This window comes from Manis pentadactyla, chromosome 11 (genome assembly GCF_030020395.1).
Source record: "Manis pentadactyla isolate mManPen7 chromosome 11, mManPen7.hap1, whole genome shotgun sequence".
Taxonomy (NCBI): domain Eukaryota; kingdom Metazoa; phylum Chordata; class Mammalia; order Pholidota; family Manidae; genus Manis; species Manis pentadactyla.
Genome location: NC_080029.1, coordinates 8,498,365 through 8,510,217, shown reverse-complemented (window position 1 = coordinate 8,510,217; position 11,853 = coordinate 8,498,365). Strand labels below are relative to the sequence as shown.

Genomic DNA, 11,853 nt, shown 5'->3' with positions numbered 1-11,853 from the left:
ATGTCATCTTTTAGTTTGCTGGTTTATGTTGGCAATTGCATGTATAACTCATTTGGAAAGATCACAAGTCTCAATGCCATCCCTTTGTGAATGTGGTGGATCCACAGCCCAGTGGCCTCCAGCCCACCCCATCCCAGCCCACCTGCAGAGGTCTTCCTAAAACTGCTATGAAACAGCCCCTAACCAGTTGAGCCCGTGGACCAAGTAGCAATTCTGCACAGTGGGGACCTCCCACGGTGTTGTTTGGATGCCCAGGACCCGAAACTCCATGGCAACATCTCTTCTTATGTCACGTTAATTAACTTCAACATTTCAAGGGTGGCCTAGGCTGTGGGCTTTTACCTTTTTATCAGATTTATCAGTATTTTTAGTCCTCCCTGTCAAGTGGACACTGGGACGTGTTTCCAGCGTTTCCAAATGAAAGGGATGAAAGGAACAGAGATCACACAGCCCCTGTGTCTCTGAAACAGCCCATAACCAGTTGAGCCCGTGGACCAAGCAGCAATTCTCTGCACGGTGGGGTGAGAGGCTCAGAGAGGGGATGTGCCCTGCCAAAGGGCACACGGTGTGTAGCGGAGCAGAGCGGGAACCCGGCTGCACGACAGCGGCAGCCAGACCAAGAGCACTGGCGCTGGGACACAGCCTGGCTGCCTAGGCAGGCAGAACCCCCGGGGCGCGGGAACAGGCGGCCCCGCCCAGCCCCGGGACGCCCCGCCCAGCGCCTGGCCCCGCCCCCGGAGAGCCGACCTCGCGTGGAGTCCTCAGAGCCTCGCCCCACCTCCTTGACAACCAAAAGGACGCTTTCTCCTTAGCAACCAGCGTGGCTCCCACCATGGCTGAAGAAGAGGAAGTTGCTGCCTCGACGGAGAAAGTTATCCGGATCCAGAGGGTGTTTATAAACCTGCTGGACTCTTACAGCAGCAGAAACATCGGGAAGGTGAGCAGCGGCGGGTTACAGCAAGACTCCAGCCCCCGAACCCAGCCCCCAAATCTAGCGAAGGCCTCCGCCACGGGATCCGAACAGGGATTCCCCTGAGGTAGGGTCCCTCGTCTTGGGCATAGCCAATGCCCCCTGGATCCCCGTCGGCATCCAGGCTGGGCAAGCGCCCCACCTGGAGGCCGAGGTATTTGCTGATTGCCTGTCTGGCCGTGGGCCCTCCCCTGTTAACGAGGGGAACCTGAGGGAGGAACTTGCCCAAGATCACATAGCGAGTTGCAGGCAGGACTTGGACATAGAGCCCAGGTCTCCAGCCTCCTAACTAGGTTCTCTTTCCCCTCCCCGCTGCATCTGAAGCAGACAACTGACAGATAAGTCCAATGGCTGTATCACCCACCAAGCATTTTTCATTCATCCATCCCTTCAACCTACCGCTCTACCGTTTATTATGGGCCAGCCACTGTTTGGGGCCCTGAGGCCCACTAAGCTTCCTCACCCTTCTTCATCTTTAGTCTTGGAAAAGGAAGATATTAAAAAAGAGGACCGTGGAACCCTTCATCTTAAAATATCCAGTAGTTTAAAGAAAGCCATAATTTTATTATCTCCCTAAGTAGGACTCACTGATCTTACTTTACCCTCATCCATGAAGCTAATGATAACACTTTCAGACAACATGGGCTGCCTACAATAGGACAAGGCTATAGTTCATACCCTCTGTATTGGTTTCCTAGGGCTGCAATAACAAATTACCACAAACTGAGTTTAAAACAGAATTTATTCTCTCCTAGTTCTTTAGGCCAGGAGTCCAAAATCAAGATGTTGGCAGGCTATAGGGGAGCATCTGTTCGTGCTCTCTTAACTTGGCTCGTAGACTCAGCCCCGTCTCTGCCTCTGTCTTTACACGGTGTTCTCTCCTGAGTGCGTCTTGGTGCCCAATCTGCCTCCTTGCATAGAACATGAGTCATTGGGTAGAGCCCGCTCTAGACCAGTATGACCTCACTTTAACTTGATTACATCTGCAAAGATTCTATTTGCAAATAATGTCACATTTCGCAGGTTCCTGGTGAACAGGAATTTACTGGGGGTGGGAGAATGGGGGTGGCGGTTACAGTTCAACCCAGTACACCATCTAAAGTTGATCAGTCAACAAAATATAGCTTTAGATGTATAATTTATTGTAAAAATTGCATATTTTACATATACCTTGTAATTATATGTGATATTTACCTACTAGAAGGGACTAAAAACACATGATGTATCTTCCATATTATCAGAAAAGTGGGGGGAAAAGAACAAGGACACAAATAAAACTAGAAATATAATAATTTTTTCCTCAAGAAGGGAAGCATTAAAAAGACAGGTATATTGTGAACTTTTATCTGTGCCTTTCAGAAAGGTAGATACAGATATAGAGAAGATGGGTAGACAGATAATCTATACACAGAAAATGTCTCCAAGGAAACACAAGACACTTAACTGTTATCACCTCTGCCAGATGGGATTCAGTCGTTCATAAGCACCTAGCAAATGGCAGACACAGACAACTACCCAGTGAATAAAACCAAAACATGTGCTGCCCTGGAGGACCCTGCCTCTCAGGAAGGAGACAGACAATAAACAATCTTTAGAATAAACAAGCATTTCAGCGTGTGGTAAGTATTCTGAAAGACAGAGAACATAAGATGTTGACTGAAAGGCCTATAAACAGAGTTGCATGAAAGGGCTCCCCTGAAAGGTGACATTTGAACTGACATACACAGGACGAGGATCGAGCCTGAGGAACTAGTCCCCGTAGGGCACAGCAAAGGCACAGCCTCTGAGGCGGGAGTCAGGTTGGCATTTTCGGAAGTCAGAAGCTAGAATGCGGTGAACCAGGGGGTCCAGGGCTGGCTTCACAGGTGCAGAAGACCCAGTGCCCAGGGTACATGGGACTTCGGGGCCCACACAAATGTTTTAATTTCTTTTGAAGTGAGAAAGAAGCAAATTTAATTTTAGAGTCAAAGATGGCATGTCTTTATAGCAATGCAGTCCTTAAATACGGTTTTTAATACTTTTTAAATGTGGCTCTGCCTAGCCACTACAGGGCCTCACACATGGTCAGCACTCCATTGGTATTTGTAGCCTAAGTTCATGAAGCAGAGGCAAGAACCTGCGCCCAGGTCACGCAGGGTCAGGAGTTTGGTTTATATTTTAAGTCCAATGGTTGCCATTGGAGTGGTTAATAAGGAGGTGACACGATTCAGATTAGGAGGGAGGGAAGAGAATTTAGCTTTTTACTTCCCTCCCTTTTGAACTCTGATTATCTTTTACAGCATAATACTTTTATAATAAACTTTTTCTTTTAGTTTGTAGAGATCTTTCTGAAAAGCTTATCAATAACAGAGTCTTCCAGTTATTCCTTAACTACCCAGGACCTCTATTGCTCAGATTCCTGGATTCCTGGTAATTGCCACTATCTGTATTAAGTAACATGGCAGTGGGAATATGAAGCATATAAAAGAAATGGAAGCCAGGTCTCTTGTCCTCAGACTAATGGTGCAGGTGAGCAATGCCCCCACGCCCCCTTTGCCCCCAGCCTCTGGGAGGGCACAGTGTCAGTTGGCTCATGAGCAGCCTCTGGTCTCAAAAGTCCCACCTTCACCCCTCCCTGTCCACGTGTCCTTGCACAGCTTACTGCTGGGCATCAATTTCCTCATCTGTGAACTGGGATAACAAAATTGAATACATATGTTTAAAGGGTAAATGAAAATGTATCTGACATACTTGGGAGAAATAGAATCCTTGCATACTGACTGGACTGTTTTTTATCAAAATTAATGAAGTGGGACTTTTTTTTGTTTGGTTTCAGTATGTTTTTACTCCCCAGGTGTGATAAAATCATGGTTATTTACATAGATTAAAATAAAATTATTTTTATTTATGTATGAATACATTATATAATATGCATATAGACATACATATATAAGAACTCTATAACATTACATAAAACACCCCCAAGGATAACTTATAAAACAAGAAAGGAAACTTTGCCAACTTCATTTGATTTCATTATTCATTACAGTAGCCACTGCCCACATGTGGCTTTGAACATCCATATGTGGTGAGTCCAAATGGAAATGTACCGTAAGGGTAAAATGTATGTCAAATTTCAAAGACTTACTATGAAATAGAATAGAAAATATCTCATTGATAATTTTTGTATTGATTACATTAAGTTGATAATATTTTTAATATATTAAGTTAAATAAAATATCATTTAAACTAATTTCAACCTTTTTTTTACTTCTGTTAATATGGCAGCTAGCAAATTTAAATCACCTGTGTGAATCATGTTTTATTTCTACATTTCTAGTATTGCAGAGGAAAGCATGAGGCTTCTACTGCAGGGGAGGGTTCTAGGCCACATGCTGGAGAAAAATCAAATATGAGCCAGGTAGATCATAAGGCATATTTATTAAGATATAGAAAGTATAGAATATGCAGCAACATGAAGTGGATTCCTCCATAGGCAGAGTAGCCCCTGGAGTGGGGGGTCAGCATTAGTTCTTTTATTAGAAGTATATGAGTATGTGAAGTATGGGGTGGAATAGTCATGATTTTCCTAGGAAGATGCTTAGAAAGGGGGTGCTTCTCCTTACTAGGTCTCTTTCAGGGATTGTCACGATGATTGTAAACTGTTCTGGTGCCAATGAGTGTAGCTTTTACTATGTAAATGACATTTTAATGAAATTTGAGGTCTTTTCCAAGTCAAATCTGATGCCATCTTGGTTTGGTATATAGTTTGAGCCAGTTCCTACCACATCAAGACTTCTCTCAGGCCTCTCTGCCCATTTCTCCCGTATCAGGCTAGTCCAGCTAGCTCAAGCCTTTGTCTGCTTTACCCTGCCGTTTTCCTTTCCTACCTCAGTACTGGACAGGACAAAACATCATGCCTATAGCTCAGCTCTGCTTGTTGCTAGAGCAGGGTAATCCTTCACAAGTTCTTGCAGCTCTCGGGGCCTCAGTTCCTCATCTGTAATATGGGGAGTTATAACAGTACTGTGTTGTTGTGGGAATCAGATCAGTTTTGATGAGATAATACCAGTGTACAACTCATCTGCTTTGTCTGTGCGGTGCTTCTATCAAGCTCCCAGTAGTGGTTAGTCTTAGATCACCATTCACTGACTGCCCTTACTCTAAGTTGTTCTGAGTCTTTGGGAAATTTCTGTTTTCCTGCAGTTCCTATCCAACTGTGTAGCTGGGGCTTCACTTGAAGAAATTACAGAAGAGGAGGAGGAGGAAGATGAAAGTAAGTCAGCCACGCCTGAAGCCTCATCAACCAAAAGGAAGGAAGGCACGTTTCAGATTGTGGGCACGCTTTCCAAGCCCGAAAACCTTCGGCCTGATTTTGCCGTGGAGACATACTGTGTAAGTCTAGATGGTTTTTCTAGGAGTAAACCAAGGGTTTTTCTACGCCTACGGCTAGAAGAAGGTGAGAGACAGAGAGGAGGCAGGTCTTTCTCCTCTGATGAAGATTAACAACCTGTGCCTCCACTTTGTAAAAAATAAATGTGTGCCTGAAGCAAAGAATTTAAGTTAGATAGTCTCAGAAAGATAGATCTAGTCTGGTCTTTCAGACTCCTAAAATTCTCTATACTGTGTTTAAATACGTGCTACCCTGTGTTACCCCAATGCAGTTCTGGCCATGGTGGGCCCTGTCTGTGAAAAAGAAATCTCCTTTGGTAATAAGCCATTCAGGAATAATATAGCATTATATTGCTGCCTTATTGAGTAACAGTGTGCCTCCACATGACAAATTCTGCAGTCTTTATCCTGAGACATTTAAGTACCTCCCTCCCAGGCCAACTCCTCCCACCACCCTGCCTGCTCCTCCCAAACCCTACCGTACAGCTTTGCACATGCTGTGCCCTGGAATAGCTTTTCCTCTTCCCTCCCCAACCAGCCTTTTCATTCTTCAAGATTTAACTCAGGATGTTGTCTCCTCCAGGAAGACTTCTATGATTCCAACTTCTTCCCCACTCCCAGTCTAGATTCTGAGCTCTTACCTTGTACTCCCATAGCATCCTGTACTTGCCCAGAACATTCCATTGTGATTATCTGTCTCTCGTGGGTTGCACCGACTATAACTATCAGTTCCTTTACAGTAGAGACTGTGCCTCATATACAGCAGTCCCCCCATTATCCGTGTTCTCCCTTTACACGGTTTCAGTTACCCATGGTCAGCTGTGGTCCGGAAGCAGATGATCCTCCTCCTGACGTACGGTCAGAAGGTCAGTAGTAACCTAACGCTATGTCACAACACCAGCAACATTCACCTCACTTCATCTCATCATGTAGACATTTTATCATCTCATGTCATCATAAGAAGAAGGGTGAGGAAAGTACAGTCAGATATTTTGAGAGAGAGACCTCATTCACACAACTTTAATTCAGTATATTGTTATAACTGTTCTACATTATTATTAGTTATTATTTTAATCTCTTACTGTGCCTTGTCTGTAAGTGAAACTTTAACATAGTGTCAACCTTAAAAATACAATAGGTTTTTCACTAGCAAAATGAGTTTATTCGGGAATAGCAGAATCCATCTTAGGACAAGCGAACTCTGGCAAACCACTGGCATGTCCGAAGACGCAAAAGGAAAGCCAGCTTTTATTGTTTTTTAGGAGGAAATTGAGGAGGGTTGTTTGGAGCAGAAGTCCACTGAAGAACAAGAGTTTAAGGTCGTGATGGTTTCTCACTGGCTTCAGGTGGGGGTTAGAGCGTCGTTGCTAGGGCAGGAATCGATCTTTCTTCTTTTCTTTAAAAGCAGGAGATAAAATTTCTACATGCGAAGTGTCGTCCCTTGTCGGGATAAGAAGTATCCCCCTCTTCCTGCTGGCTAAGCAGGCTGTGAGGAGTGGTAGTGCGGGAGAGCGCCCCCTGCAGGGCTTCCCCGCTCCTTCCTTAACACACGTGGCCACCAGGTGTGTGCGTACAGGTATACACAGGGCTCTCTGTAGGGTACGTTACTATACACAGTTTCCAGCATTCACTAAGGGCCTTCGAAGGTATTCCCAGTGAAGAAGAGGGCATGACCGTATTCTGCTGTTTATCCATGCAACTTCTGCAACAGCCACAGCGACTGGCAGGAAGTGGCCCCCAATAAGTATTTGTGAAATGAATGAATGAGTCCCCTCCACCATCTTTGGGATCTTTCTTCACCGCTTGCCCCTTTCACCCTCTTCTGGGTCGTCACTGACCATTGGCTCCTTCCTTTCTGCTTATACGTATGTTCAAATCTTTCCCACTGTAAAAACACTTTGGCCTCCCGCCTGGTCACCAGCCTCTCTCTGCCCCGGCCCCTGCCACCTCTGAACTTCAGGGGCAGCCCAGCCACATTTGCAGGCCTCACTCCTGCTCTCCCCCGTCCCTGGTCAGCCCAGCACCAGAAGGCTGTGTCCCCACGCTTCACAGGGTGTGCCCCAGGCAGTGTGATCAGTGCTGGCTTCCCAACAGCAGCATCCTGCTCCCCAGGAGAAACTCTCCACCTCCTTCTGCAGCCTTTACACCGACTTCCCTTGTGCACCCCAGTGCTCCTTCCTGGGTGCTTTCCCGGCTCCTTGTTCTCTTTCCACCTTTAGATGCAGATTTCCCCAGAGATCCCTCCTCCGCCTGAAAGGTGTCCTTCCTAAGTCTTATCTGATGCTCTGGCTTCAGCTCCCCCAGACGAGCCAGTGCCTTTCAAATCTCTCCCCAGCCCTGCTGACCCAAAAATCCACCTGCCTCCGAGCCCACTTCCCCAGAGTCCTGCAGGCAGTTCACAATCAATGTACTCAAAATTAATGTATTACATTGCTCTTCAAAGCCACTCTGTTCTTTGTACTCCTAATTTTTATTAAGGACTGTGCTGTCTTTATCAGTTGGACTGTTTGGGCAACAAGTAGTAGAAAAACGGTAAGGCACACTGGCTTAATAACTGAGGAAGTTCATCAGCTTACGTGGCTGGTGGTCTCCAGGAAGGTCTGGTTCAAGGCTGGCATGAGGGGTGGGGGGTGCTGCAGCTCCTTTTCCCAAACCTTCCAGGGCTCCGCTTCCTCTGGGGTGACTTCATCCTCAGGCTGGCAGCGAGGCTGCAACAGTCCAGGTAACAGGCCTTACCTTCACCCACAGCAACAGCCTGATGAAGAGGGCTTCAGAAGGGCTCAGAGAAAAGAGGACGGACATTCCAGCAGCCCCACATAGCATCTCCTAGAATCTCACTATCTTGAAATGAGTCACTTGCCCATTTCTGAGCCAGTCACTTACCCTTAGATCAGTAAGGCCCATCCATTAAGCTAGAGGATGGAGTTGATTTCCCCAGGCTGAGAAGGAGTAAACCTGAACAAAATCGGGGTTCTGTTGAAAGAGGAAGAGAAAATGGATGTTTGGAGACAACCAACAGTGTCCTTGATGCCATTCATCACGCATTCATCGCCACCATGGCTGAAAGCCTGTGTCACTGTGGGTTTGGGTTTCCCCCTGCCTCCCACACCCTCCTGGTCACAGGTTTCCCAATAGTTCTGCATGCAGCGCCTCCTTACCGTACTCATAGCCATTTGCCTTAGTTCAGATCCCCACCATCTCTCACTATTAATACTTGCATTTGAATCTGTGAATCTGTGTTGAGCATCCTAAGGATGCACATATGAACACATAGATCACAGCCTAACAGGGTCTTTGCCATGTAAACTGGCAGCTCTGTGGCCATAAAGTAAACATGGTGATGGGTGCACACAGCAGTGTCCAGAGCAGACAGAAAGGGCACTTGATGAGTTCTCAGTCTTGTCTATAAAGCCATGTAAATAGGGCTTCACGCCCCTCCCTATCACAAAGACTGAGGCCCCTGGGCTCCACTGGTCTGGAGGTCATGGAGCCTGGGACTAGGGGTGGGCCTCTAGGACTGAGTAGAGCTTTCCGGGCATATAAGGTTGCAAGGAAATGCCAGGCAATGGGGACCACATGGGGAAGTGTACGGTTTGGAATAGAAAGTATTAGTATAGCTACAGCATGGATTGTGGAGAGCCAATAGGAAGAAGCAAGCATGGCATGAAAGGTGAGAGAGAATGGAATGTGGAAAACATTAGGCTGGTCCAGGTTGTGAAAGGTGCCTGTGCCTGACTCAGCAAACCACTATCCTCTGAGCATCCCGAGGTGTGCTGAATGAGCTCAGATTCCCCCTTCCAATCCATCTCAAATATCAGTTACTATGAGCCATGCCACATATTCCTCCTGGGTCATTGAACCTCAGATGTACCTAGAATAGCCCTTTCTGCATTGGGGGCTGCCATGTAAGGCTGCAGAGGTTGCACACTGCACAACAGTATCCAGCTAAGGACATGAGTAGGGGTTGAAAAGTTTTGCTGGCTACAGTGTGCCCCAGAGTGGGTGCCTTCTTATAATTTTTCCACCAAGAGCAGGTTGCCTTTTTCTACTTTGTATGAAGGTTTCATATATGCTTGTGTGTTTGTCTATGTGAGACTATAATTATTGCTAAAAATTTTCCCAACAAGAACAACACACACACACACACACACACACACACACACACACACACACACACACACACACAAAATGCTCCTTAGTATCAGAAACCTTGTATTGTTCACTTTTGCCTCTATCCTTGTGGTCAAAAAACAGGGCACACAAATGTCCGTTGAGTGAACAAGTGAATTCATGAATGTGGTCCCTCAACATCTAATCAGGATGACTATTCTCAAATCAATCAAATCCTAACTCAATCCAGCTATGATTTAACAAGCATACGTGATTTCTTCGGACACCACCCTCACAGGCTTTCACAAGCTGAGATCATAGATGCTTCATCTTCTTTTTCATGGACCACATCTGGAACACACATCTTCAGTTTCTCCAGTGTTCTTGCTTCCTTCCATCCTTGTGCCATTCCTGAATCTGTGTTAGTCCCAGGTGTCCCAGGAGAGCAGGATCCTGTCACCCTGTTGTCAAAGTACAAAGTGACATCTGGATCCACACCTTCAGAGTGTCTTCCCTCCCACATGTTCAGGCCAGAAAAGAAATTGAACGAATGGTATAAGGGGTTGAATTGTGCCAACCCCCAAAAGGTACGTCTGAAATCCTAACACCCAGGACCTCAGAATGTGACCTTATTTGGAGATAGGGCCCTTAAAGAGGAAATCAAGTTAAAAGGAGATCATTGGTGTGGGCCCTCATCCACTCTGACTGGTGTCCTTATAAAAAGGGAAAATTTGGACCAGACTTGCCATGTGAAGATGAAGGCAGAGACCTAGGTGATGCATCAACAAGCCAAGGAACCCCAAAGATGGCCCGTGAGCCCCCAGGAGCAGGGTGACAGGCAGGGAACAGAGTCTCCCTCACAGCCTTTGGGAACAACCAGCTCTGCTGACACCTTGATCTTGGACTTTAAGCCTCCAGAACTGTGAGACGCAGATCGGTGTTGTTCAAGCCACTCAGCTTGCAGTGCTTAGTTACAGCAACCCTAGGGAATGAGTACAGAGGGGAGCAAAGGGCTCATAGTACCCCGGCTGGAGAAACTAGCAATCTGTGCCATTGCATTTAACAAGGTTGCATTAACCTCGCCAAGGTAGTCCACACACAAGGAAAGGCATTTACGCAGCTTTTGTTCTCCAGCCAAGTTGTGCAGTAAGTGACCTAGATCGATCTGAAATGTTCTGCTTTAATGTGGCTGATCAAGGAACCGTGGGGAGTATCTGATTCTTGGGATGATGGAAATAACACAAATGCAAATCCTGGTTTGGAAATGCAGGGTCCCTTTATGATTAGATTACTTTAATACCGACCCATGGTATTACAATACCAGGACATGTGATGGCATTCACGCAGGAAGGAACTTGGTCAAAACACAATGATCACCCAAGTTAAGTTTTTTAATATAAGAACTTTATATCTTAACCATTAAAAGTTTCTGTACTTTTAAAAATATTCCCAACTGTCAAATGCAATAAGGTGCCTTGTGTCTGGAAAGTGAACAGATTAATTCCACCCTGAGGATTCTGAAACAGCCCACATTAATCACTCATCAGCACTTCTGAGTGATCTGTGATATGAAATTGCCCAAATAATCTTGCCTAGAGTTTTAGTTAGTTTTAAATGCCTCACACATTTTCTTCCAGCGTATTCTAATGCTTCCCTTCTGAGTTGGGGTTTAAACAGCATGCAGAAATAGTACCTAAGATCATTATGCAATTTTTTAATCATCTGTTCCCGGCTATTTTCATAAACTTCTTTGTTACTTGAAAACGACACAAGGAAGAGAGCCAAAATTTCATCTGAAATAGAAATCCTTCTGCAAATGCTTCCCGTGGGACTCATCAATGCAGCACATCTAATTTGAAAACTGTCATTCCGTCTAAATATTAAGGTTACTTTGTTAGCTCCTTGTGACAAATGACTGTCAATTTTCTTTTTCAGGCCATCTCTCGCGAAGACCTTCTCATGCGCCTGCTGGAGTGTGATGTGATTATTTATAACATCACTGAGAATCCACAGCGGGTGGAGGAAGCCATCTGGGCAGTCTCTGGTCAGTGTGGTACATCTTTTATCTCCAGGGACACTGCTTTTGTGCAACTTTAGAATCTTTGAGTTTATTTAAGCAAAAATTGATCTGAATTGGACAGTGCCAAACTGGCGAGGGATAGGAGCACCCCCACAGTGGGAGCTTGGGGAAGATTTTCACAGAGCAAAGGTGGAAGCAAACCAAGGAAATGTTTTGATTGGCTAGAGCTTAAGCATTTGCCTTACTGGAAGAGCCTGTTTAGCTGTTTGGAATTGGTTGTCCTCAGGTTTTGACTTCTTAACCTTGAGGCATTTACGGATTTAGGCTTTAGTCTCTTCATGTAGACTGCAAAGGCATCAGAGCCCCCTCAGTCTAACGGCCT

General features: G+C 45.7%; 1 protein-coding gene across 2 annotated transcripts in view; it reads left to right on the top strand.

Annotated features, from left to right (window-relative positions):
* The first annotated feature begins 796 nt into the window (after positions 1-796).
* The window catches only part of AK7 (adenylate kinase 7), a 77,267-nt gene continuing 66,210 nt past the window's right edge, over positions 797-11,853 (top strand). For both annotated transcript variants that reach the window (XM_036882356.2, XM_036882355.2), the window contains exons 1-3: positions 797-937; positions 5,156-5,344; positions 11,387-11,495. In XM_036882356.2, the coding sequence (XP_036738251.2) occupies positions 833-937; positions 5,156-5,344; positions 11,387-11,495 (403 nt within the window). In that variant the 5' untranslated portion in view covers positions 797-832. The remainder of the gene's footprint in view (positions 938-5,155; positions 5,345-11,386; positions 11,496-11,853) is intronic.